At 36.0% G+C, this 25565-nt stretch overlaps 1 protein-coding gene across 1 annotated transcript in view; it reads right to left on the bottom strand.

Moving 5' to 3' along the window:
- PPP1CB (protein phosphatase 1 catalytic subunit beta) overlaps window positions 1–25565 on the bottom strand; it is a 75430-nt gene that overhangs the window by 10397 nt on the left and 39468 nt on the right. The window contains exons 3-5 of the mRNA XM_069072122.1: window positions 20350–20580; window positions 16995–17099; window positions 5700–5771 (exon numbers count right to left, since the gene is read on the bottom strand). Of these exons, the coding sequence (XP_068928223.1) occupies window positions 5700–5771; window positions 16995–17099; window positions 20350–20580 (408 nt within the window). The remainder of the gene's footprint in view (window positions 1–5699; window positions 5772–16994; window positions 17100–20349; window positions 20581–25565) is intronic.

Below are 25565 nucleotides of genomic sequence, written 5' to 3'. Positions count from 1 at the left end.
ATATGAAAAAAAAATCAAATCTGTATTTGGGGACAGTGTAATATTTAGAAGAATTATACTGTCTAAAAAAATCAAGTGAAATTTAAGGATGTAAACTATCATTAATTACTCTCAGAGATATTCCCACTTATGTACACAACTCCTTCAGTGACTTCTTCTCGAGGCCAGACTGGATGATAAAACTAAAGGCTCTACTAAATAAATCAACCCGCCCAGCTCATGAAACAGTTCCAGGTGGAATATGAAATTGGTCAGAAAAATGATTGGTATTAGATGGCAAAACAAAAGAAATCTTATGGATAACTGGGAAGAAATAGAACAATAATGACAATCTGAAATACTTTCAAAAAGAAAATTCTGATTTCTACAAATAGTCAAATGAAAATATGATCAGTTCTGTACCTCTGCGCTTTGTATTCATATTCTTATGTTTGCCCCACTACACTTTTATTAGTTATCATAAAAGATAATTTTTGGGTTTTCATTTAAGAATAGTGAATCTCTTTCACATTTATTTTTCACATTTGCAGTTTTTAATTAGAAAAACTTTTAGATTGTTAAGATAACCAAAAGTACTCTACTTCTACACTGAATGTACATACTGATTTTGATTCTAACCTAGGTAGTTGCAGGTCTTCTGAAACTAGAGATATACATTTTACAAGATTTTCCTTGAAGAACCTAGTGTTGACTTATAATTGGCTACAAAACTCTGCTTCATGCCATCACCATAATTCCTTAGTAATCTGAGAATGTGCTTTCCTTGTTCTTGCATTGGATATTATTTCTCAATGTATATTAAGTGAAATATAAGACTTTAGTAGTTGGACAGTTCTCTTCTAATGCTAGAAATGTGCAATCTAGGGGGCCAAATCTTACAAAGGTTAGACTATAATGTATTGAGCAGGAAGGTTTTAAAATTTGTCATAAAATGTATCAATGTTAAATCTCAGGCAAATTAAGTTTATAATTTTGCCTTTAAGGAAAAATGGCAATGTTTCAAAGTCTATTATTTCTACAACCTCTAAAGAGAAATTAGGATCTAGTTTGCCCAGAATATGATTTATTAATGCCTAGTAATTATTTCAAGTCACACCTCACTTTACTTCCTACCTTTGTACTGCCTTACTTCCTCTACTCCCCAAACTTTACAATTCTAGAATCACAATCAAATCAATACTTCAATCGTGTCTTGAAAGGGCATGTTCATGTACTCTCCAAACTCCCACTCACTATCCTGGTAAATTCCTAAACCAAAGCATCACTTTCTGGCTACCACTCTTTTACAATATTCTTTCTCTGTTCAAAAGTATACTCCCTGAAGTCAGGGATTAATCTTCCTTTTTAAATTTTTATCCCTATAGTACAGTAGTACTGATTAGGTACAGTACTTGATACATAGTAAATTTTCATTCATTCACATGGATTAATTTTTAGTTCCTTTTATTTGACTTTTAGATATTGATCTTATTTTAAATTATTTAGTATTAAAGTCATTATACTCAGGCTTTCAGGATAACTGAGTAACGATGGGATGAGCACATGCTATTTACTTATCTTGGTACTGTTGATTTAGTTTTAGGATTCAAAAGACCTATGATTGTTAAAAACAGGTTGCTGAGCTTCTCCGATAAAGGCCTCATTTCTCTGACGTATAAAGAACTGTATCAAATTTATAAAAATAAGAACCATTCCCTCATTGATAAGTGATGAAAAGATATAATCAGTGTTCAGATGAAGTAATTAAAGCTATCTATAGTCATATGAAAAAATATTCTAACTCACTATTGAGTGGAGAAAAAGCAGGTTAAAACAATTCTGAGGTACTACCTCATACCTATTAGATTAGATAATAGGACAGAAAAGATAAATGATAAACATTGGAGGGAATGCGGGAAAAATGAGATATTAACGTACTGTTGTCAGAGTTGTGAATTGCTTAAACCATTCTACAGAGCAATTTGGAACTATACTTACAGAGCTATAAAATCATGCATACCCTTTTACATAGCAATACCACTACTAGGTCTGTATCCCAAAAGAGATAAAAGACAAGAAAGAAAAGGGCCTATATTTATAAAAACATTTATAGCAATTCTTTTCTGGGGGTAAAGAATTAGAAATTGAGGGGATGTATATTAACTGGAAAATGGCTGAATAAACTGTGATATGTAATTATGATGGAACACTATTGCACTATAAGAAATGATGAGTAGGATGCTCTCAGAAAAACCTAGAAAGACTTACACGGTTTGATGCAAAGTGAAATGTACTGGGTACAAAATAACAGCAATGTTGTAAGATGATCAACTGGGAATGACAGCTATTCTCAGCAATACAACGATCCATGACAACTCTGAAGGACTTTGAATGAAAAATGCTATCCATCCCCAGGGAAAGAACTGATGGCGTCTGAATCCAGATTGAAGTGACTTTTGTTTTCTTTTTCTCTTTTCTTTATTTTTCTTGAGGTTTTTTTTGGTCTGCTTTCATTTACAACATCACTATTATGGATATCTTTTGCATGACTACACATATATAAGCTATATGGAAACTCTTGCCTTCTCAATGTGTGTGTGTGAAGGCAGGGAAAGAATTTGGAACTCAAAGTCTTAAAAGCAAATGTTAAAAATTGTTTTTATATGTAACTGGGGAAAAATTAAATGCTAAATAAAACAAACAAACAAAAACAAGTTGCTACATTAATCCCTTCCACACAGGGGCACACAGATTCCTGCGATCTGGAAAATCCACATAAAACTTTTTGGCCCTCCCTTGGTACCTGAGAAGTCTGAATTTTTTCCTTTTTCTTTTACCGTGTTTCCCCGATAATTAAGACCTATCCCGAAAATAAGCCCTCCCCTTACTGTGTAAAATTCCTCTAAAATAAGCCCTATTGAGATTGCTACTGTAGTGAAGGTGATCCCCTGCGCTACACGCTACATTACGGTACCCTCTGTATGCACCACCCCCGTCCAGGTGAAACGCACGCCACGCTCGGAGCTGCATCCAATCAGAGCTGTAGCAGTGAGCGCGTCATCCTGTTCTTTATTGAATTCATTATTGAATAAAGGTACATTTTTTTGTTCACATTTACCTGTTTATTAAAATTGCTGTCAATGTTCATTAAAATAAGCCCTCCCCTGAAAATAAGCCCTCTGGTGTTTTTCTGTCCAAAAAAATAATAAGACAGTGTCTTATTATCAGGGAAACACGGTATGAGGTGCTTACAGAGTACCTTATTGCAAAATTTGGGCCTATTTATAGTATTAAAAGATGTTGATATTACATAATATTATACAATATTTTATGCATTTCTGAGTTTCTGAATTTTTTCTGTGTCATCTGTTGCTTCCACAAAACTCTCCCCAAATTCCCATTTAATTTCTTATGTCAACCTGAGATATATTGAAACTGTGATGGGAAAAGTTGTGATGTGGAAGGATGAATGGTATTTTTTCACCACATGTGGTCCTCAATTTCCTTACAATCTGACTTCTGCCAGAAACATGAAACTGAAATTGTTTGCTAAAAGATTTCCAATGATCTTAATAGTTAAATTCAGTAACCTTTTTAGTCATCCTCTTTTCACTGACTCAATTTGGAGCATCTGACACTTTGATTAACCACTTTTCCTGTTTTTCTGACTATTTTCCTTTGTCTTCCTTTACCAGTTCCTTTTAAGCCTTTTAGGAAGGTAATCCTTAAGATTTTGTCCTTAAATATTTAACTTCCTTACACTCTCCTCTCTGGCAATTTCATTTATTCCTATGGCTTCATCTCTTCAAGTCACCACCAAATCTTTTATCACTAGCTTTGAACCCTCTTTTGAATTCCAAAACAGTATCTCTGGCTGCCCACGTGACATTGACACTTAAGATGTTCTACCCATCTAAAACACAAACCAGTTTATGAGCACAGCCAGTTCTTCCTACTAACTATACTATTTCCATCCACTGCAGTACTATTCTCCCTATGTTTATATGCCATCTGACTTGTCCCTTTTTCTTCTGCTGGATTCACTAAAGGTGACTGTTCTACTGATGGCTAAAGCTTATTTTATGTGTCTTTATTTAAATATTTTGATAGAAGTTTTTATGTTATACTTGTATATGTGTGGGGGGTAGCTTTGAAGGGTCAATGCAATGACTTTGGAAGTACTCTCAACCATATACATACATAGATACATACCTACCTACCTATATACATACATACATGCATACACATATCAATCAAATGGTCAAAATTATACTAGATTGTTAGGCTCATTTTACAATGGTTCAATTTAAAGTACTTGTTTAACATGCTATTTTTTCTAAGAGGTTACCATATGAATTTTATCAATTATAGTGCTATGGTAATCCTAATTCACTTCTTTCCTCATTATATTTACATCTTATGTTTATGCCTATAAATATCTAGCACACTTCTAAGAAGGCACAAGATAAGTGTTAAATCTCTGATGATAGATTTAGGGCTAAATAGGACTTCAGAGATCCATTAAGTCCAACATTCTTTCTTTACATATGAGGAAATGGAGACCTAGAGAGGCCAACCTACTTGCTCACTGAATTTTTTTATTTCATACATCAACATTAAGTCCAGTATTGTCTGAATAACTTAGTAATTTGTTGACACCTACTATTCCATTTCCTTTCTGCTGGTAAGCAATTTGCAGGCCAGCAAAGAGGCTCTGCAAAATGAAAGTATGAGGTAAAGTCAGTGTTTTGCGCTGTTATAAAAGATCATGTTATTCCAAGGAAGAGCGTAATAAGAGTAGTTTATCTGGACAACTTTCCATGTCCCCAAGTTAGGCCTTACTAATACGACTTTATACTAATTCCTTGATTATATATGTATATACATAAAGCCCAAACATATGTTGCAAAGCCAATGCAGAGGTTTTAGATGAGTGAACCTGTGCTTCCCCTTCATTACTATCACAATGTGAAGTAAACTAATTGTTGTGGACAAAGTATGTCAAGATCATTTGCAAAAGTCAACCACCACACTTTATCATCCAGGTAAATTCTTCTTGCTTTGGTTCAGGCTTGCTACAGCTCCTCAAAAGTTATTCTGTTACCTCATTTAGCACTACTTAGTTATACCAAATTTTAACTAAATAAAACTGGCTAATTCTTGGGAAGGGTCTTATCAAGTTAGCAGACTAGAGGTAGAAGATTGTAAAGGAACTGCTGGAAAACTGTAAAGAAAGTGACTAACATTAGATTAGATATACACACACACACACACACACATACATACATATATAAATACATATATACACACATGTACATTTTACAAAACAATTCTGAAAAAGGACCGAAGATGAAGTTAGTTTGTGCATGAAATGACCAACACTTAGAAGAGGAATTAAATGTGAAGGCACCATTCAAAAGTATATACTAAAAGAGGAAGAAGAATGAGAAAAACTTGGGAGACAGAATAAAAGATAGTCAAAATCACATGACAGTTGAGTATCAAATTTTAAATCCATTTTTTTGGGCGTAATTTCAGTACAAAGAGATATGAGTTAGTACAGTACAGATCAAGCAGGCTCCATTCAGTCCATCTATTAGATAGAGCAGCACCAAGAAAGAATTCTAAACATAATTAAATTAGTATCAAATTGCTAAATCTTAGTTGAATGGCATTTTACCCAAGATGAATGTTTTATCCAAGTCTTCAGCATAATATACCTGTATCAGGGACATCTGTTGGTCTCATAATTCTCCGAATTTGTTCCATTGATTGAAGATCTGGTGAAAGTCCTAAATAAAAAGAGAAATATATGTAGTATAAATATTTAGTATTCATTCAATAAAAAGTACCTTAGAAATTAACTGTACTTGAATAAAATATATTTCAAAATGACAATTTTAGAACTGAGAGAAAATATTAAATTTACCATTAAAAATATTGCAACTTTCTTTTGATTTTAATTTTTTTTAAGTCTTTTCATTTTAAATTAAAAAAAAAAAACCCCTACTGAAAATCAAGAAACATACATTCGGTATGAAGGGGATAAAACTAAAACAACCAAGAGTGTCTGACTTCAAGGAATTTATTATAACCTATATACATATACAATCAACCTTTGCTTCTAACTATTGATAGCGACTTAAGTATACATTCACAGTATCTACAAAAGTCAGATGTCAAAAGAAAAACAGAACAATTCATATCACATTTAGAAATACAGAATATATATTTTATATGACTTACTGTTACACTGTATTTTAAACAGTTCTTATTCTTTTAGTGGCTACAACAGTTTTTTTCAACTCAATTTTACAGGTACTCTGAAAAAATATCTAGCAGTTATTTTTTTAAAATGCTTTATTAACTTCTGATTTACATCATTCGTTTCTGCCAGGTTTTGAATTACAAATTTTCTCCCTGTTTTTCCCCCACCCATCCCCCCAAAACAGCAGTCCCATAGGATATCCCCACCTCCAATCTGCTCTCTCCCATATTTTCTCTCATACCCATTTCGACTTTTCCAGTGGATCTCTATGCCTCAGTGCCTGTATATCTTATTTCTTAATTACATGTAAGATGGTATAAATAATTGTATATATATATATATATATATATTTGAATATCTGATTTTAAAACTTTCAATTCCAGATTCATTTCCTTCCCCCCCTGCCACCCACCCCCACTGGGAAGACAAGCAGTTCAGTATAGGTTGTACATGTGTGGCTAATGCAAAACAATAACGTAGTAGATATATTGTAAAAGACTGACTATATTTCCCTCCCTCCTATCCCACCTCCCACTTGTTCTATTCTCTACTTTGATCCTGTCCCTTTTCAAAAGTGGGTGCTCCCAACTTCCCTCCCCCCCAGCCTGCCCTCCCTTCCATCATCCCCCCTCTCATCCCCTTCCCCCTCTATTCTCCTGGAGGGTGAGATCCCCTATTTAGTGTGTATTTCACTCCCTCCTCAAGCCAGATTCAATAGGAATAAGGTTGACCCATTCCCTTTTGCCTTCCTATTCTTCCCCTCCATTGTAACCATTTTCCCTTGCCTCTTCTGTATGAGATAGTTTGCCCCAATTTGTCTCTCCCCATCTCCTCTCATTATATTCCTCTCACATCTTAATTTCACCTTTTAAGTATCATCCCTTCCTGTTAAATTGGTCCTGTGCCCTCTATCTATGTATACCTGTAAACATATATACACACATTCACATATGTATTCATATGCCCATATACCCTCACATATATATATATATATATATATATATATATATATATATATATATTTGTAATCCCTTCAACTACTGAGAAAAGTTTCATAAGTTACAATTATTGTTTTTCCATGTAGGAATGTTAATAGTTCAACTTTGATAAGTTCCTTATGATTTCTTTTCCCTGTTTACCTTCTCGTATCTGAATGTCAAATTTTCTATTCAACTCTAGTTTTTTCAGCAAGAATGCTTTAAAGTCCTCTATTCCACTGAATGACCATATTTTCCCCTGAAACATGATACTCAGTTTTGCTGGGTAGGTAGAGACTCTTGGTTTTAGTCCCAGCTCCCTTGACCTCCGGAATATCACATTCCAAGCCCTTCGATCCCTCAGTGTAGAAGCTGCCAGATCCTGGGTTATCCTGATTGTGTTTCCACAATATTCAAATTGTTTCTTCCTGGCTGCTTGTAATATTCTCTCCTTAATCTGGGAATTCCGGAACCTGGCTATAATATTCCTAGGAGTTTTCTTTTTGGGATCTTTTTCAGGAGATGATCGGTGGATTCTTTCAACCTCTATTTTGCCCTCTGGTACTAATACATCAGGGCAGTTTTCTTTGAGAACTTCCTGGAGGATGCTTTCTAGGTTCTTACTTTGGTCATGGCTTTCAGGTAGTCCAAAAATTTTTAAGTTATCTCTCCTGGATCTATTTTCCAGGTCACTGGTTTTTCCCATGAGATATTTCACATTGCCTTCTATTCTTTCATTTGTTTGAATCTGTTTAACAGCATCTTGATTTCTCATAAAGTCATTAGCTTCCATTTGCTCCAATCTAATTCTGAAGCAATGATTCTCCACATTGAGCTTTTGAGATTCTTTTTCCATCTGGCAAATTCGACTTTTTAAGGCATTCTTCTCCTCATTGCCTTTTTGAGCCTCCTTTGCCATTTGAGTCAGTCTGTTTTTTAAGGTATTATTTTCTTCAGTCAGGCTGTTGACTCTCATTTCATAATTTTCTTGCATTGTTCTCATTTCTCTTCCCACTTTTTCCTCCACTTCTCTTATCTGCTTCTTAAGGTCCTCTATGGCCTGTAACCAGCTTGTATTTTCCTTTGAAGCTTTTGGTGCAGGAGTTCTGACTTCACTGTTTTCCTCCTGTTCCATGCCTTGATCCTTCTTGTCCCCAAAATAGGAGTGTAATGTTGGAATCTTCTGTCTGCTTTGTTTCCTGGTGCCTGCTCATTTTGCCACTCAGTTATTTGACTTTTGGGCTTTTTGCCTTGGTAGGACTCTGCCACCAGACAGGAGAGTTTTCGTCTCAAATGCTGGGGTTTTCTCAGCTGCCGGAGGTATTAGATGGGTGCCCTCTCTGAGGTCTCCACACGCTCTGGCAAGCTGGACACACACCCCAGGACCTCCACCCTAGACTGCAATCCAGATCCAAGCAGGTTAAAGCAAGAGCGATTACCCCTCAGACTGGTGCTTGGTCCCCCTACACTCTGCAGGCCAGGAGCTGAAGCCGCCATGTGGTGCTGGCTGGCTGTGCTGGTGTCTCAGAGGTTTCTCGCCCCAGGGGTAAAAGCCACGCACTCCCACTTACTGGTCCCAAGTCTGCACTGGCCTCTCACCTTGTCCTTTGCATCTATGTATTGATAAATCTGGAAACGGCCACAGCTGCTGCTGATCTGGAGCCCCTCTGGCTGGAGGCTGGTCAGGCCTGCCCTGGGGCTAAAGCCTCAGCGTGGGGCTGGGCTTGGCTCCCAGAGCACTGTGCTGGCCGATTCCTGCCGGCCTGCCGGGCTGTCCTCAGCTGGAGGTTAGCTTCTCTGTGTCATTTTGTGGGTTCTGCAGCTCTAAAGTTTGTTTAGAGTCCCCTTTTTACATGGATTGGGGAAGGTGGAAGCCGGAGCTGTGGGAAGGTCGTGCTTCTACTCCGCCATCTTGGCTCCGCCCCCAATATCTAGCAGTTATACAGAGTTCTATGACTAGTAACTAAGAAAGTCATCTCTAATAAGAGGAATAAGAATCTACTCCATTAAAAAAGCCTACACAAAAGAAAATTTCATAACTTGATTTAGTAAAACTTCTAAGGTTCCTCTTCAGTGTCAAAAAAAAAAAAAAAAACCAAAAATATTTTTCCTCCAGCCATGTTCATAGATAGCATGCTCCAAAGTACCAGCCTTCACTTATTGTTCTGGACTTCTGAATGCTACCATTTCAAAGCTGCTAACCCCTTCCTCTTACAACTCTTGCTCTGGGAACAGTAATACAAACACTATCATTAATGGGAATATGACAAACAAATACTCTAAGTCCACTCACTCACTGTCCCTGCAACTTCCTTCACCAGAACTCGGAAAGAGTTTACAGTAAAAATAGAAATTTTGGTCAAAATATTGTTTTTAAAAGTCCACCAAAATTGTTGCATTTTAGTCAAATCTGTGGTTTAATGGGAAGGACCCTGGACTTGGAGTCTGAGATTCTGAGTTCAAATCCCAGTTTTGCTACTTCTTACCTGTTTGACCTTAGACAAATCACATTAGCAACTAGGTGTTGTAACAGAAAGAGTACTGGATCTAGAGTCAGAAGACCTGAGTTCAAATGCTGTTTTAGACACTTACTACCTGAATGACCCAGAGTAAGTCATTTAATCATTTTCAGTCTCATTTTCTTTCTCTGTGAAATGAAGATAATAGCAGCAACTACTTCTAAGGATTGTTGTGAAAATCAAATGTGCCAAAATATGCAAAATGTTGTGCAAACTTTAAACTTCTATATAAATACCAATCTCTTCCACATCGCAGGGGTTAGGAGAATGAATTGTGCCCTTGTGATCTGGAAAATCCTATAAATTTTTGGCCCTCCCTATGTACCAGAGAAGTCTGAATTTTTTTTTCTTTTATGGAATGTGTACAGTACCTTATGGTAAAATCTGGGTTACACATTTGGTCACAGGCTATATGTAGGTCAATGTGATATCTCTACATTTGTAGCCTTTGTGTGTCATCTATTAACTTTCTCATTCTTTTCACAAACTAACTTTTTACTAATTTTAACTTTAAAAAATAAATTATATTTGAGGCATTAAAAAGATAAAATATATTGATATTATACAATAGTACACACATATTTTATGTATTTCTGAGTTTTCAAATGTTTTCTATGTCATCTGCTAGAATGTGTGTCATCTGTGGCTTCTGCAAAACTCCCCCCAAAATTCCCATTTAATTTCTTATGCTGACCCATGATTCATCAAAACTGTGATGGGGAAATTTGCAATGTGTAAATGATAACTGTATTAAGTCAAAAGCTTTCCAGTCCCCACTTTCCTTATCTGGACAAAGAAGGTCTGGCTAGATAATTTCTACGATCACTTTCTAGCTCTAAATCCTATTATCTAAAATGGGAGATCATTTCTACATGGTAAAGAAAGGATAATTTTTATCACTAGACAAATATTAAATGTACAATGTATTTGTAAACATACTGGAGAATAGAGGAAATCACAGAATCAGAATTAGAAGAGACTTAAGGACTATCTAGTCCAACCCCCCCACAAAAGATGTTCTTTTGCAAATGCCAAAAAACGATGAAATGTTAGCATAAATGCTATACTACCTTTTCAAAAATATAACAGTGATCTTAATTTTTAAAAAATAAATTAATAAAAGGCAACATGGTATCATAGAGAACTGGCACTGACACCCAGAAAGCCTTCTGACCCTAGGCAAGATACAGCTTCTGAGGGCTCCAGGCTGGAAGTGTCAAACTCACAAAGAACTGGGGACCAATAATGTTATCTATATTTTATTGTATATTTATTTCATTAAATATTTCCCAAATACATTTTAATCTGGTTCAATTCATACCTCTCATGTTTGACACCTCTGCTCTAGGCAACTCTCTTGCTTTGATAGGGGGTTTCCCTAGCCAGCACTTCCCTATGCCAATGAAACTACAGGTCCAGTCCCTATCTGTATCTTAATAAAATGCAATGTTTGGCACCATATTATACTGGTGACTTAGTCAAAATCATCTCCTTAGACTAGCTCTTCCAGGCTTCTAATCTCAGCCCAATTATTTCATATCTCCCAAACACCACAGAAAAGATCTCACAGCAACTGGCAGTTTACAAAGCACTTTCCTCTAACTATAAGGTAGTAATAAGGTTAAGTGATCTCCCGCAGTCACATAATTTACAAGCTTCAAAGTCAAGTCTTGAAATGAACCAAGGACTTTCAACTCCAAATTCAATGCTCTTTTCCACTATGCCACATTCCATATATCCTATCTTTGAGATCAGTATATTTTCATGCACAGTGAGCATATTTTAACATTACTGTTTTTTTGCTTCCCCTAGACCTTCATTTCTGCATATATGCATTACCAATTTATTGTTCTCTTTTGTTTCTTGGGAGAGACTGACCATGACATTCCAGTTTTTCTATTCTGCCCATTGTTTTTGCTGCTCAAGTCATAAATTCTGCTTTCATAATTCTCATCTTTCTTTTAAATCTCTCAGGAATAGCATGTTGTAGTTCTATGTTCTCCTAATATTCCACAGCATCTACAATCTCCTCAAGTGTTGGATCATTTTCCACGATTTTGTAGCATTGATTTATAGGTACTTGAACTCATTTTACTAGATCTGGAGGCCCTATTTCCTTCTGTTCTTAATATTTTCTCTGTCGATTTATCTGCTTATGTTCAAGATCTTTGGATTTTTTTCTTCCTGAAACATTTGGCAATTTCACTCCCTTCCCCATCCCCCCAATCTTCCCTTATTGCTCACTTTCTGACTCTATCCTCTTTGACGGTAGTTTCCATGGGGAGCTGGATCTCAATGCATCTCAGCCTTCTCCCCACAGTTTACCAGTTTAGGTCTCTGTCCCAAGTGACTTTCGTGTGAACAGAACTGGCCTCAGCTGCATGCTGTGCTTCTTGCTTCAGGCAGTGAAGTGTTGCAAGTCTCCCACCGCCAGTGTTTTGTTACAGTATTCTTGTACATTCTCTCCATTCCTCAGTCCTCTGGCCTAGCACCAGTAGTTCTGTCACAGCCTGAGAAAACTTCTGCAGCCTAGAGCCAGGGTCTGCATGACACTGGAAAGAGTGTGTGTCTGTATGTTAGGGGGTGGAGACCAGAGTGTAGGGCTGGGTTTTGCTGTAAACCCATGTCTGGTCCTTGGACTGGCTAGGGCAGTACCAGGTACAAGAAGTATGTTTGCTGAGTGGCCTCAGGGTAGACACTGATTCTTGTGTTTTGTTCACCTTTTGGATGCTGGGTCTCCAACCCAGACCATGAAAACAGATGAAATTGCTTTGTCTTTCATGTATAATTTCTGTTGTAAAGAGGTTGGAGAGGTCATAGGGATCAGAGAAAATGTCTTGTCCTCAATCTTCTTGCTCCCCCACCATATTATGCTGCCTTTAATTTACAAACATGCATTTATAACGAACACAAGGGATAGCTTCACCTACAAACCCCAATATGAAGTCTATATGCAATTAAAATATATTTTTAATTTATATTTTAATATATTGTTTTATATCACATTTCAATAGAATTTTATCTATTATATTCAATTTTTATTAAGAGTCAATGATATGAAAGGCATTGTGACAGGTGTTGAAGATAAAATGAAACTACTGATCTCAAGGAATTCTCAATTCTGCAGAGAGAAGACAACACTGGGGTAGATACAAGTTGTCAGAAAAGTAAATCAGGAAAAAGATAGTATACTAACAATTAGGAAATTCAGGAAGGGTTTCCCAAAGGAAGTTGTATTTGAATGGAACCTTGAAGAAAGCTAGGGAATCTAAGACGTAGAAGTGAAGAGGGAATGCATTCCAGGTATAGGTCTATGCAAAGCCCTGAAGGTGGCAGGTAGTATATCAAATCTGAAGAATAGTACGTTGGTATGATAAGAACAGAATGCATGATGGGAAATAACATTAAACAAGGCTGGAACAGTAGGTGGGAGCTAGATTTTGGATGACTTTAAATGCTAGGTTTAGGATTCTGCTTTTTATTCTAGAGGCAATAGGGAACCACTTAATATTTTTGAGTATGACAATGGCATAGTCTTATATATGTCTTAGAAACAAAAGGAACTGATTCATTATATGTTTTCCTAGCACAGTGCCTGTTACAGAGTTATAATTTAATATTTATTAATTAAATTGGCAGCTGTGTAAGATGGATTGTGAGAAGGGAGACTGGGGGCAGGATGACTGTGGGAGGCTACTGCAAATATCTACTACACAACAAGGGATACAGAAATTTAGCATAACACTTCCTTTAGGAACAAAAGTATTAGCAAGAATTCCATCAAGGATTAGGATTAGAAAAGAGTTAAGCAAGAATTAGAGATTACTGCTAATCATCAGACTCAATTTTCAAGATACAGTATTGGTAGTCTTTGGCATAGGGAAATTTTAAAGAAATAAGGAATAAGTAGAAGTCAAGCACTAGACTTCTAAGTCATTTAGAATGGCAGCAGTATGGAGAATATCTAAGTACAGGGACAAAGAGAAGTGAAAAGTTAGTGTAAAACTGAAAACTAAAGACTACTGTAGAGATCTGACTTACAATTTAGAATAAGATAGGAGGAGTTAAGGAACAAAAAAGTATCCTTTCTCTCCTCCCACCTCCATCTTCTATAAAATTCACTTGTATTCCTTTTAAAACAAATTCAGCTTTACCTACTCTTACCTCCCAGTTATCAGTCTTACTAGTGTCTGAAAATCAAAAAGTGCTTTGGAAGTATTTCAAACACTACAAAAACTCAGATAATGCCAGGGTCTGGCCCTAGAGAAAATAATTCATATCTAACATTTACATAGTACTTTAACATTTGCAAAGCACTTTACATACATTATCTCATCTGATCCTCAAAGGTTTGAGCTATTATCATTCTCATTTTACAGATGAAGAAGTAGGGCTGACAGAGGCTAAATGACTTGCCCAGGATCACAATGCTATTAAAGTGTCTGAGGAATATTTGAGCTCAAATCTTCCTGAGTTCAACTAAGTGGCACTGTGGATAAAGTGCCAAGCCTAGAGTTAGGAAGAGCTGAGTTCAATATGGCCTCAAGACACTTATTAGCTATACGACCCAGGCAAGTCACTAAACCCTGTTTGTCTCAGGTTTTTATCTGTAAAATGAGCTGGAGAAGGAAATGGTAAACCATTCCAGCATCTTTGCCAAGAAAACCCCAAATGGGACGGCAAAGAGTTGGACATGACTGAAATCAACTGAACAAAAACAAACTTCCTGAATCCACTGCTCCTCTTCAGCAAGACACTTAACAAGGGTTAATACAATTAGAATGTGACTGTATCTCTTTATCAACCACATTCTAACCCTTCTTTCAAAAGAATTTTCTTGCTCAAAACAACCATAAAGTAATTCGGGAGAAAAGGAAGGACAGCTATTGTGGATGGAAGCAGGAGACAATTTTGGCTATGAAGAAAAATCATGAAATGTCTTTTGTGGTTAAAAAGTGGTGTCTAAGAAAAAAATGGTGCTTTCAATTCTTTCTAGCTAAATAAGCTCATCAAGGGCTGTTCAATAACTACTTAGTGATTTTTGGAAAGTATAAAATCAGTCAAAGAAAAGCAACAGAATTTAAAAAGGAGGGAAAATTTAAAAGACAAATTAAGGCTTATTATTTAGGCTGTCTGGCTATTGGGATTTCTCCAAGTTTCTCTGTAGAGCAGTATGATTATATTTAATCATTCCTGGACTTAAGAAGCAGAATGAAATTTTTTTTAATAGGACTAATGTAGGAATTTGTTTTGCTTGACTATGCATATCTGTTACAAGGAACTTTCTTTTATTTTTTTTCCAATTTGGAGGAAGTGGGTGGAAAAGGAGGATTGAAGATAAGAGTCCACCTCCGCACTTCCAAAAACAAAAACAAAAAAGGTAATTAAAGCATGTTTTAAATGATGAGAAAGAAGGCATCACCAAACAGGACAACTTTGAAATTACATATATTCTTTTTTGGCACGGCAGGGAAATTGGGGTTAAGTGACTCGCCCAAGGTCACATGGCTAGTGTTATGTGTCTCAGGCTGGATTTGAACTTAGGTCCTCCTGACTCCAGGGCAGGTGCTTAATTCACTGAGCCACCTAGCTGCCCTGAAACTACATATATTCTTAAAAAGCAAGCTGTACCTAATAGATCCTCAGCTCCATGTATAATTCTTTTTTCTGTTCTACTATATACATGAAAATATGCATTTTTATTTGGTGTTGAAGTTCAGAGAAAAAGGTAATTTAAAATATAAAAACATTATCTCTTAGTTCCACCAGTTCTATTACATTTAAAGACCTATTAAGAGAACCCAGCTGAACAGTCAGCCACACAACTGTGCATGTGCTATTATAATCCAATATTTAATGATTTTAAAACACATTCAATCACTATAGGAGTAGTCCAGTATAGTAGTAGAAAGACCAGTGCAAGTAGTCAGATGTGAATGATTGCATGACCCTGAGAGCAAGTCATTCCACTACATTCTCTATCAATCTCACCGGATTGTTGGTGATACCCAGTTGAAATGATGGTTGTAAAAGTTACTACATAAATTATAATGTGGTGCAGTAATGGGAAGCAATTTTTACTTTATACTAACCTATGTCCTGCCAAAAGAATGATGTTCATCACTCTATACTTGAATTGCTGCCCAATTTCCTTGAAAAATGCTTTTGCAATGTTATTTCTCTAGTCAAAAAACCCTGAATATACCTCTCTACTTGGAACATAAAGGCAAGCTCCTCTGCTTTGTATATTCCCTTATAATCTGGCCTTACTTTACTGACACAAATTTATTTCATTCTTGGTGCCAGAATATACTCTTAACAGGAGACAGGCAAATAATCTTTCTGTTCCCTGAATATATAACAAAGTCTGAAAATATGGAATATCATCTCCCCAAAACTTAACCACTGAAATCAAAGCCAGAGTCTTATGCCCTCTAATACGCTTTCTCCCAAAATTCTGGTCCTTACTGATCTCTACTTTTTCTGAAATTTTGTAGCATTTACTTTATGTGCCACACATTTTGGAATTTATTGTTCTATTTTTTATATATACAAATGTTTTCTCTCTGACTGGATAGATTTTAAGCTCCTTGAGGCCAGAGACAAAGAAGATAATAGGTACTCAATACTTGCTGAAATGGAGAGAAAATCATTACCCGTCACACAAGCTATTACACATTCCAATACATTGCACAGACTATATGGAAAAGCAGTATTAATCTTCATATAAGTTTTTGTTATCTCAACAGGTAATCAATCTGTTATGTCTAAAGCTTTGTCCAGGTGAACAAAAAAATCCTTTCAATGAGATTAGAACTGATGAAGTAGGAAGCACAGAAGCAAAATTATTACAGAAAGTCCTCTGACAAGATCAGAGCAAAGTAGAATTTCCAAATGGAACTCAAGTAATACTCTAGGTTGGGGGCTAGAAAACTTCTGCCCACTGGATTTGGCCTGTAGCCTGCCAGTGAGCGAAGAATGTTTTTTACATTTGACCCTCAGAATGTAGTTTGATGACCACCACTGTAGATCAAAAAGTCTTCAAAAGATGGCAGGAGTTTTTAGATTTTATAATGATATCTTAACATATACAATTGCATTACACAAATACAGTTCTTAACTAGCAAAAGAGCTATTTTTGTTTCTCATGATCCAATTTCAGTTGCTTGATTTCCTAACTATTCTTCTATTATCAGGAAGATAACCATAATAACAAAAAGGAAATCTAAATAAGGGAATTTATTAGTTTACCTCCATGACAACAGAAGATCTTCTCATCCACAATGGCTGCAATAGGCAGACAGTTAAAACAATCTGTGAAAGTCTTCCATAGTTTAATATTAAACCTTCGTTTGCCTATAAAATCAACATATAGAATAAGTTTATAGGAAGTCACATATACCCTAACTATATCATGACTAAAGTTAAAGGATCATTTTCCAAAATGAATTAATTTAAGAACTAATGTAAAGATCATAATGAGCATTAAGATGCTTTACTGAAGGTATGTCCACTAAATTATCTTTAGGCAAATTAACCTAGCTTCATATATATTCAAACAGCTTATGACTCATTTTCAAAACCTAGTTGGTATTGTGTAGTGTGGGTGGGAGTGAGAGAAATAATGACAGGGAGTGGAGAGGCACTGGGATTTGGGGGAGAATGTCATTTCTTTTTACTTTAAGAAGATGGTTAAGGGACCACTGGTTAACAAAGCTTAAAAGTGGAACCAACCAAAGAACATTTCCAGATGCTAGCTAGTTTTTACTTTTGAATGCCTTATTACTTGTATGTGTAGCAAGGTACAAATGGAAGCTAAAATGCTAGAATTTTTCCTGCAGTTTGTCATAAGCAACTTCAGCACAAGTATGTTTGATTATTTCTTTCCTTTAAGATCTTTCTCTGAGTACTAGAAGCCAGCTGTAATTCCATGTCTTCCCACTGGCAGCAAATAAGTAAATTTTAGAAGAGTTCGATGTTGAAAAAAAAAGATTTCCATGACCAATTAAAAAAGCTACTACAGACACATGTATCTTAACCAAAGAACCATGGAAATATAGCAAAATTTCAGATTGATATTAATTCTAGGAAGACAGTGAAACTATACATTTTCTAAAAAGAGTGTACTATTTAAGTACATAAAACTACAACAAAAACTTGGAAGTTGGGGTGGCTAGGCGGTGCAGTGAATAGAGCACTGGCCCTGGAATCAGGAGAACCTGAGTTCAAATCTGGTCTCAGGCACTTAACAACTTATCAGCCAAGTGACCTTGGGCAAGTCACTTAACCCCCACTTCCCAGCCTTCCCCCCTCCAAAAATAAAAACAAACTTGGAAGTTTTACTTGAAAAATAAGTCCTTCAGGAAACTGATTTATGAAAAGAAATGATTTATTTAAAAAAGGAATATTTCTAATGTGTATTAATGTTCTAGTATTCTAGATATGACAACTAAAATTCTCTTCTTATAATGACTTAGATTCTGTTTAATTAAAAGCTTACCTTCGAATATCAATACAATCAATTAAACTTTCTTCATAACTATTAAGATTAATTTCAACAAAAAGGATAATTTTTCAGTCATTCCATCTAAATTCTCATATGTATTTTGTTCACTCATTCTCATTTACTTTTCCTCCTATATGACTATTCTTACTCTACTTCCATTTTGCTGGTTCAGTTTTATTAGTTTTGCATTATTTCATAAAGATTTGCAGGTTTCTTTATACTCCTTATACTTGTTGGTCTTGAGTGCATTGTGTATTCATGTTCAACAATTTATTTAACTATCTATCCTTTCATAACACCGCTATGGAGCATTGGAACAATTTTTTGTTTGTTTTTGGGAATAATTTCAAGATCTATTCCCAGTAATAAGTCAAAGTATATTCTTATAACCTTGCTGTATACTGCCAAGCCCTTCTCCAAAATGATTCTACAAGCAATTCTACTAGTAATCAATGACTCAACTATTCCTCTGTATCCACGAAAGCACTGAATTTAAAATTATTTGGTTTTTTTAAAGCTCCTTAAGTTTCCTGTGTATCTCCCCAGACCCCACCTCTCTCCCAGAGAACTCTCACAAAAGAATATCAAAATGAAACAGAAAAAAATTAGCAAAGCCAATCAACAAATTTTAAAAACCTAAATATAAATGCAATGTTTCATACCCAGCGCTGTTTTGATATCTTTTTAAAAGTTTTAAGTTATTTAAAATAGTGCAAAGATGAACGTTGACAAAAATCGTTATAGATTCTAAATTAGGAAATTAATGAATAAAGTCTGTCTCTAACATATATTATAGATAATATAACACATCATTAGGGTTATTATATTATACTAAATTATTATATAATGATATGTTAATGGTACTATTACACTAGTTTATTATAATATTCTCTATGTGTGTACATGTATATATACATATACACACACATATAAGAGACAGAAAAATAGATTCAGAAAGACTCAATGTCATTGATACAGAGAACTCCTTGATGGTAAAATTCTGTCAAATGAATATGTTCCCTGCAACATAAAGTCTTAGAGAACTGCCAAAAGCAGCACAAGTTTGATACTTCTGATTCAAAGCATTATGAAGCTGAGTGACTTGTCCAGGGAGATGTCACCTGTAAATATCAAGAGTAGGGTTTGAACCCAGGTCTTTCTGGCTTTGAGACTAGCTTTCTATCCAAAAGGCCTGCTCTCATAATATGGGATAGCTGAAACAAATATAACCCAGAACAGGTTCAGAGTTATACAGAAACTAGTAAATTCCAAAACGAACTCATACTTAATACTATAACCAAAATATTTTTTTTTCTCCTTCTCCCCCCCTATATATTTATTTTGTAACCACATAAATCTCTGAATAAACATAGAAGAGAAACTAACAAAAAATAGCAAGAAGGTAGCTTTTTGGTTTTTAATTGAACATAAGAGCAGGAAAATGGGGATATAACTTCTCATCCCTGGGAAACATTGTTTTCACTTAACAGTATATCTCCTATTGACAAAAAAGGGGAAAAAAAACCTGTAAAAGGATAATGGAATTGAAAAGAGTAGCACTGGTAGACATGTACCCCAGAGTACATGATATCTTTGTCTATCCAGGTTTAATGGCACAAACTAGTAGTAGCAATACGTTTTAACTGCTGAACAGTTCTCATGACATGGAGTTTATTAACACAGTTTGTCAAAAATACTGAGAATCAGCTCCTCAGAAAACTGGACAGAAATGTCTAGGACAAATCTTCATAGCTGATTTACCTACTGGCATCTCTGGTTTATCTGGATTATTTTCCTTGCTCAATTTAGAATTATATGCATGCTGATAAGATCCTACTATGCTGTACAATAGCAAAATCCCTCCCAATCACTAGCCTCCTTCCAGGAAATGGGAGAATAAGACATATATCTCCTTCCTGTTTTTTTTTTTTTCCATATTCAGAATGCTTAGTCTTTGAAATACATGAAGCTGTACTTCATTTTGCTAAACATCCAAGTGCAAATCTCAAAGATTAAATTAATTTATGCCAACCCCCTCCAAATCCCGCCACTGTTTTAGTATTTAAATAATTTTCCATAGTAACCTTCATTTTTACTCACATTCATCATAGAATCCATAAATACGATTGATGCTAGCACATTCATGGTTTCCTCTTAAGAGGAAGAAGTTCTCTGGGTACTTGATTTTATAAGCCAATAGCAAACAAATGGTTTCTAAAGACTGCTTTCCTCTGTCCACATAATCTCCCAGGAAAAGATAGTTGGCTTCTGGTGGGAATCCTCCGTATTCAAATAATCGAAGTAAGTCTGTATATTGACCATGAATGTCTCCTAAAAATAAAAAGCATACTTTTACAAGTCAGTCATGTCTATGAAGAGTCCAAGTAATATATTTTTGTTTTACTAATCTATTTAAGAAAAGTATAACTCTTATACCTCATGGAATCTTGTTCATTACCATGGCAGAGTAAAATGTCAAGCTATGTTGAGGAGAAATGCCCTAAAAAGGTTTACTTTCAAATGGCCCATGGCTTAATAAAAAGAAAGGCTTAGAAATTGAAATATTAAGTATTTTTTAAAAATTATCACTTTAGAGGACAAGCAATTATTCTATAAACATAGCAAAGCTTTACTCAGTATTTCTTTGTACAAAAATGTTTTAACTAGATCTACTTAAAAGTTACCAACATTTTCTTTATCTATTTAAAGTCAAGTTACTTTTAAAGAATAGATGTCCAACTGGGTCTCTGCTGAGACTGAAAAGATTTGCGTGTGTTTATTTTTTGAGACTTCAAAAGTAAAGTAAAAGAAAAAAAATTAAAAAAAAATTTTTTTTTTGGTTTTTGGAGGACAGTTGGGGTTAAGTGACTTGCCCAAGGTCACATGGCTAGTAAGTGGTAAGTGTCTGAGGCCACATTTGAACTCAGGTCCCCCATGACTCCAGGGCCAGTGCTCTAATCACTGTGCCACCTAGCCACCCCAAGAAATTTATTTCAAATTAATACATGAAATGGGAATATTTAACTAGGAAAGAATTTTGTTTTGATTTCTCTGAAATTCTTCCTTAAATATGATGATCTACGTGAGCTGAAGCAGACCACTAAAAGACAAGAAGAAATACTTTAAGGGCACAATGAACAGGCTTAATCAATGTAGCACAACTGAGGACTTCTAGGAAACAAAGAACAAGCTAGAAAAGTCTAACATGAATTAAACTGACCTTTTTTAAGCAAAAGCAGAAGACAAATCTAAAAGTCTTTATCGAAGTGAGAAACCCTACAAAGAATAGCTACAGCAGAAGATAGATCTTATAAATAAAATTTTTGTGGCTCTATCCAAACTTATGGACAGCAGATCACTAAGCGATGAGTATAAACTTCTGATTTTACATCTGTTTTACTGCTTTTGCCAAAAAAAAAAAAAAACACCAAACCCCCAACACTGTAAGCTTTCAAGAAAACACAGCAGGTAAAATGTGACTATTCAAACAAATTGGAGAAATCAAAAAGTTAGGAAAAAACTTTATGAACACTTCAATATTTCAAGAATCTATAATTTCATCAGTATGGAGAACACCTTCACTAATGCAGATTGTGAACTCCTCTATCACTTAGTCAACCTGGTAATAAACCTATATAATTGTAAAAAAAATATAAACTTCTACTCTTTTCTAATTTTTTTTTTTTTTAAGCAATCAGGGTGAAGTAACTTGCTCAAGGTTATACGGCCAGTTATTTCTGGGTGTGGTGCTGAGTGTCTGAGCCCGGGATTCGATCTCCAGGTCGTCCCAACACTGGAGCTGGTACTCTTACTCACTGAGCCACCTGGCCACCCCTAAGCAATTGGGGTTAAGTAACTTGCTCAAGGTTACACGGCCAGGTGTTTCTGGGTGGGTGACCAAAAGAGCTTTAAAGACCAAAAGAGGTTTAAAAATTACCCAAAGTCAATCACTGCCAAAGCCAGGACTAGAACCCAAATCTCCTGAAACTCAGTCTTAACTTCCTTTCACTAAACCATGGATAAATACTCTTTAAGGAGGAATCTGCAATTAAGATAATGATTGGAATAAATTTTACTATAAAACTTCAAAATTTGGATTCTTTTTTTTTGTTTTTCAAATGCTTTATTAACTTCTGATTTACATCATTCATTTCCTTCAGATTTTGAGTTACAAATTTTCTCCCCATTTTCCCCCTACCCACCGCTCCAAAATAACAGTCCCACAGGATATACCGTCCTCTAATCTGCTCTCTCCCATATTTTCTCCCATACCCCTTTCGACTTTTCCAGTGGATCTCTATGCCCCAGTGCCTATATATCTTATTTCCCAATTACATGTAAAATAGTATTAATAATAGTATATATATTTGAGTATTTGATTTTAAAACTTTGAATTCCAGATTCATTCCCTTCCTCCCTTGTCGCCCACCCTTACTGGGAAGATAAGCAGTTCAGTATAGGTTGTACATGTGTGACTAATAAAAACAATAACATAGTAGATTTATTGTAAAAGACTGACTATATTTCCCTCCCTCCTATCCCACCTGCCACTTGTTCTATTCTTTGATCCCATCCCTTTTCAAAAGTGGGTGCTTCCAACTTCCCTCCCCCCCCCAGCCTGCCCTCCCTTCCATCATCCCCCCTTTCATCCCCTTCTCCTCCTACTCTCCTGGAGGGTGAGATACCCTATTTAGTGTGTATTTCATTCCTTCCTCAAGCCAAATTCAATGGGAATAAGGTTGACCCATTGTAACTATTTTCCCTTGCTTCTCCTATATGAGATAGTTTACCCCATTCTGTCTCTCCCCCTCTCCTCTCATTGTATTCCTCTCTCACCTCTTAATTTCACCTTTTAAGTATTATCTCTTCCTGTTAAATTGGTTGTGCCCTCTATCTATGTATACCTGTAAACACATATACACACATTCACATATGTATTCATATGCCATATACCCTCATATAGAGACATATATATATATATATATATATATATATATATATATATATATATATATATATTTCTATTCCCTTCAACTACTGAGAAAAGATTCATTAGTTACAATTATTGTTTTTCCATGTAGGAATGTTAATAGTTCAACTTTGATAAGTTCCTTATGATTTCTTTTCCCTGTTTACCTTCTCATGCTTCTCTTGCTTCTTATATCTGAATGTCAAATTTTCTATTGAACTCTGGTTTTTACAGCAAGAATGCTTGGAAGTCCTCTATTCCACTGAATGACCATATTTTCCCCTGAAACATGATACTCAGTTTTGCTGGGTAGGTGACTCTTGGTTTTAATCCCAGCTCCTTTGAACTCTGGAATATCATATTCCAAGTCCTTCGATCCCTCAGTGTAGAAGCTGCCAGATCCTGGGTTATCCTGATTGTGTTTCCACAATATTCAAATTGTTTCTTCCTGGCTGCTTGTAATATTCTCTCCTTAATCTGGGAATTCTGGAACCTGGCTATAATATTCCTACGAGTTTTCTTTTTGAGATCTTTTTCAGGAGGTGATCGGTGGATTCTTTCAACCTCTGTTTTGCCCTCTGGTTCTAAAACATCAGGGCAGTTTTCTTTGAGAACTTCCTGGAGGATGATTTCTAGGTTCTTACTTTGATCATGGCTTTCAGGTAGTCCAATAATTGTTAAATTATCTCTCCTGGATCTATTTTCCAGGTCAGTGGTTTTTCCCATGAGATATTTCACATTGCCTTCTATTCTTTCATTTGTTTGGATCTGTTTAACAGCATCTTGATTTCTCATAAAGTCATTAGCTTCCGTTGCTCCAATCTAATTCTGAAGCAATGATTCTCCACATTGAGCTTTTGAGATTCTTTTTTCCATCTGGCAAATTCGGCTTTTTAAGGCAGTCATCTCTTCATTGCCTTTTTGAGCCTCCTTTGCCATTTGAGTCAGTCTGTTTTTTAAGGTATTATTTTCTTCAGTCAGGCTGTTGACTCTCATTTCATAATTTTCTTGCATTGTTCTCATTTCTCTTCCCAATTTTTTTCTCCACTTTTCTTATCTGCTTCTTAAGGTCCTCTATGGCCTGTAACCAGCTTGTATTTTCCTTTGAAGCTTTTGTTGCACGAGTTCTGACTTCACTGTCTTCCTCCTGTTCCATGCTTTGCTCCTTTTTGTCCCCAAAATAAGAGTCTAATGTTGGAATCTTCTGTCTGCTTTGTTTCCTTTGCCTGGTCACTTGACCCCTGGGCTTTTTGCCTTGGTAGGACTCTGCCACCAGACAGGGGAGCTTTCATCCCAAACGCTGGGGTTTTCTCAGCTGCCGGAGGTATTAGGTGCCCTCTCTGAGGTCTCCACACACTCTGGCAAGCTGGACACACACCCCAGGACTTCCACCCTAGACTGCAATCCAGATCCAAGCAGGCTAAAGCAAGAGCGATTACCCCTCAGACTGGTGCTTGGTCCCCCTACACTCTGCAGGCCAGGAGCTGAAACTGCCACTTGGTGCTGGCTGGCTGTGCCAGCCTCTCAGGGGCTTCTTGCCCTGGGGGCAAAAGCCACACACTCCCACTTATTTAGGGCCCCAAAGTCCAGACTGCACCGACCCACTTGTTCTTCGCATCTGTGTTGATAAATCTGGAAAAGGCCACAGCTGCAGCTGATCTGGAGTCCCTCCTGCTGGTGGCTCCTCAGGCTCACTCAGCTCACCCTGGGGCTAAAGCCTCGGGGTGGGGCTGGGCTCACTCAGAGCGCTCCACTGGCCAATTCCTGCTGGCCTGCTGGGCTGTCCTCAGCATGAGGTTAGCTTCTCTGTGTCATTTTGTGGGTTCTGCCCAAAGTTTGGATTCTTGTAAGGTGTTTCAGCAAGTGAAATAATGAATGTGTACCATATATTTATTCACAATTTTACTTTGAAAAACAATATATAAACATGTGTATATACATACACAAACATGCATGTATACATGCACACATACATAATCCTGTCTCACTAAAGACCTACTTTAAGTTTTTTTTTTCAAAACATGGAAATAACCCCGAATCCTTGAAGGTTTTGTAGGTCTTCAAACAACCACGGATTTTTAAAAATATGGCCTAAACAACAGGATGTGTACTGTTTGATGAAATTTCTAAGTTTAGTCATATTAAAGCAAGGGGAAAGAAGTCACATATTCTTGAGATACTAAAATTTACTGTTAATAGAAACAAAGTTTTTCTGTTTTTTTGTTTTTTTTTTTGTGATTATGGAATGAAGAAAAGATTTTCTCTGTTTCAGGATTTATAGGTTATAAACAGTAAAAGCTTTCACCATCATTCATCTATTAAAAAAAAAAGTCACATTGCTATCACT

This window comes from Petaurus breviceps, unplaced genomic scaffold, assembly GCF_028583685.1.
Source record: "Petaurus breviceps papuanus isolate PSGF00001 unplaced genomic scaffold, PetGlider_PUasm1.0 90845, whole genome shotgun sequence".
Lineage (NCBI taxonomy): Eukaryota > Metazoa > Chordata > Mammalia > Diprotodontia > Petauridae > Petaurus > Petaurus breviceps.
This window is presented reverse-complemented; position numbering and strand designations above follow the sequence as displayed.